General features: G+C 39.2%; 1 protein-coding gene across 1 annotated transcript; it reads right to left on the bottom strand.

Moving 5' to 3' along the window:
* Positions 1 to 708: 708 nt before the first annotated feature.
* LOC105019759 (OX-2 membrane glycoprotein-like) lies at positions 709 to 1695 on the bottom strand (the record flags this gene model as incomplete). Its single annotated transcript, XM_020042169.1, has 2 exons — positions 709 to 1218; positions 1335 to 1695. Coding segments are annotated over 2 exons (726 nt in total), but the record flags the coding sequence as incomplete, so codon positions are not given.
* Between the last annotated feature and the right edge of the window lie 1013 nt (positions 1696 to 2708).

Raw genomic sequence — 2708 nt, 5'->3', positions numbered from 1 at the left:
AAAAATATTGTCATTTAGAGTTTTTATTTGTAGAAAACAACAACTGGTCAGACCTCAAATAATGCATATTCATTTTTCAACAACAAAATACTAATGTTTTAACTTAGGAAGAGTTCAGAAATTAATATTTGGTGGAATAACCCTGATGTTTAATCACATCTTTCATGTGTCTTGGCATTCTCTCCACCAGTCTGTCACATTGCGGTTGGCTGACTTTATGCCACTCCTGGCACAAAAAGTCAAGTAGCTCGGCTTTGTTTGATGACTTGTGACCGTTCATCTTGATCAAATTCCAGAGGTTTTCAATGTGGTTCAGGTCTGGAGATTGGGCTGGCCATGACAGGGTCTTGATCTGGTGGTCCTCCATCCACACCTTGATTGACCTGGCTGTGTGGCATGGTGCATTGTTCTGCTGGAAAAACCAATTCTCAGAGTTGGGGAACATTGTCAGAGCAGAAGGAAGCAGGTGTTCTTCCAGGATAACCTTGTACTTGGCTTGATTCATGCGTCCTTCACAAAGACAAATCTGCCCGATTCCCGCTTTGCTGAAGCATCATTCGAAGTAACATTCGAATGGGTTGACGGTCACCTCAGTCAGTGGACAGTCATTTTCGCCCTCTGCCAGTCTGTAGCTTTGTTGTCCCCAATGTCTGTTGCTTGACCTTGTTCTTATGAACAGCCGTCTTTGAAATGTTCTGGATGGAAGCAACCTGACACTCACTGTATCCCTCTGCCAGAATTGAACCCTTCTTTTCCTCACTTCCTGTTACCCAATGTTCATTCCTGAGTGTTTTAAATAATCTCATTACTTAGTAGGTTATATCTCCAATGGACACAGACCACAAAAAGCCTTTTAAAAAAATAAAAGGATGATGATTCCTGATGTAGTTAATTTAAACAATTTAAAAAAATCACCAGTAAAGGAGGATGAATTAGCGGGAGTCTCCTTGGTAACCACCTTGGTGACCTTGCCATATGAGACAACACAACCAACCATAGTATCTTCATAGGGAACTGCCATTGCTGAAGTTATGGTGACAGTAACAGTTCCATTGGGATGGTTGACATTGACTGTAGAAGAGTCCAAAAAGTGTTCTGTGACCTTCCAGGCCACTATTGGAGCAGGTCGTCCCGTGGCAGAGCAGGAGACAGTAAACCCAGAGAATAGGGTGTTGCTGTCATTGGTTTGTGTAACTAGGAGTGTGGGTCCATACAGCTCTATAACACATGATTAACTGTGAGTACAAATTAGAACATGGTCACATAGATGATTGATGCTGAAAATGAAGTTTGAAGGAAACTATTCCTGTCTCAAAATAACCCATATACTTTACCATTAACTTGTAGGCATGTCCTTCCAATGACAGCTCCATCTGGGTTTGAATTAAACAGACACTGGTAGCAGCCCTCATCTTCTCTAGATACTTCTCTGATGATAATAGAGCATTTCTGCAGTCCCATGTCTTGAAACACCACCTTCTGAAAACGTGAATTGACTAATGGACCAAAACTGTTGTAGGAGGCCACATTTTCAGTCCCTCTTGGTGTCTCTTTATGCCAGGTGACTTGCAGGATGTCTCTGGGTTTCATGAGTCTGCAGCTGAAGTGAGCATCTTCTCCCAGGGTTACTATGACGACCCGCTGTGTTTTTACCAGCTGAGAAAGACCTGCATGAATACACTGACTAGTTACTAATCAGATCTACACTTTCTCCAATAATGAATATTCCTCCCTGACTTGCCTCTGCTCAGCCACTTCTGTTTAATGTAAAAAATTACATTATGTGAAAATCTATATGTCTGTCATTGTTAACATGTATACACGTATTTGTATATTGAAACGTAACATTTAAACCACATTCAAATCGTATGACTGGAGTTGACTGAATATCAAGGTAAGATATACTCAATAAACGTTTTCATTACTAATGAACACTCTACCACTACTAATGAAACCGCTTTGTAAAATGGGTTACGATTGCCAATCTCCTTGATTGCACTTAACGTCAGAAGGTGAACGTAACATTCTTAATCGATGGTTGGGGATATTTACGTATTTTAATGTTGGAACAATGTGCTAATTGATAGGGCAATTATAATTAGATCAACGCTGCTAAATTACACTTGTGTGCGTATTGCATTGTGAAACTTTTCCTGTTACAGGACGACTATATGATAGAACGAGTTACTCAACTATAGGCAGTCTGAACAAACTAGCAAGCAAATGTAGTTAAAATGTTTTCTTAAAATGTAATAATCTATGTCTTTGGTATTATTTATTAAATGCTCTTGCACAAGTGCCATTATCCTGTTAGCGCTATCAAATACCTCGGTGCCGCTGACAAAAACGCTCATCATGCACATTGCGGCGAGGTGACGTAAAATGCTGTGCTTTTAAGGGATACGCATACATGACGTAACAGTGTACCTAAAACGCGGGAATTCGTGAAGGCGGGAATACTTCGGGTTAATTATTAAAGAACCAACAGCAAAATTAAGAAGCTTTATGCTCAATTCTCCACCATGTTTACTGATTAAATCACTATCTACTGTGTAGTTTATACATGCATTTCAAAACTCAACTGCATTTTACTACACAATAGGCTATGTGAGTCACTATAACATTCATTATTATATTCATATATTAAGCTAATAGGTTATACATGCAGAGTCAAATACATAAAATATATAAAATTAATCTAGATAAAC

Source organism: Esox lucius, chromosome 22, assembly GCF_011004845.1.
Source record: "Esox lucius isolate fEsoLuc1 chromosome 22, fEsoLuc1.pri, whole genome shotgun sequence".
Classification (NCBI taxonomy): domain Eukaryota; kingdom Metazoa; phylum Chordata; class Actinopteri; order Esociformes; family Esocidae; genus Esox; species Esox lucius.
The sequence above is the reverse complement of the archived record's forward strand: the minus strand, read 5'-3'. Positions and strand labels throughout refer to the sequence as shown.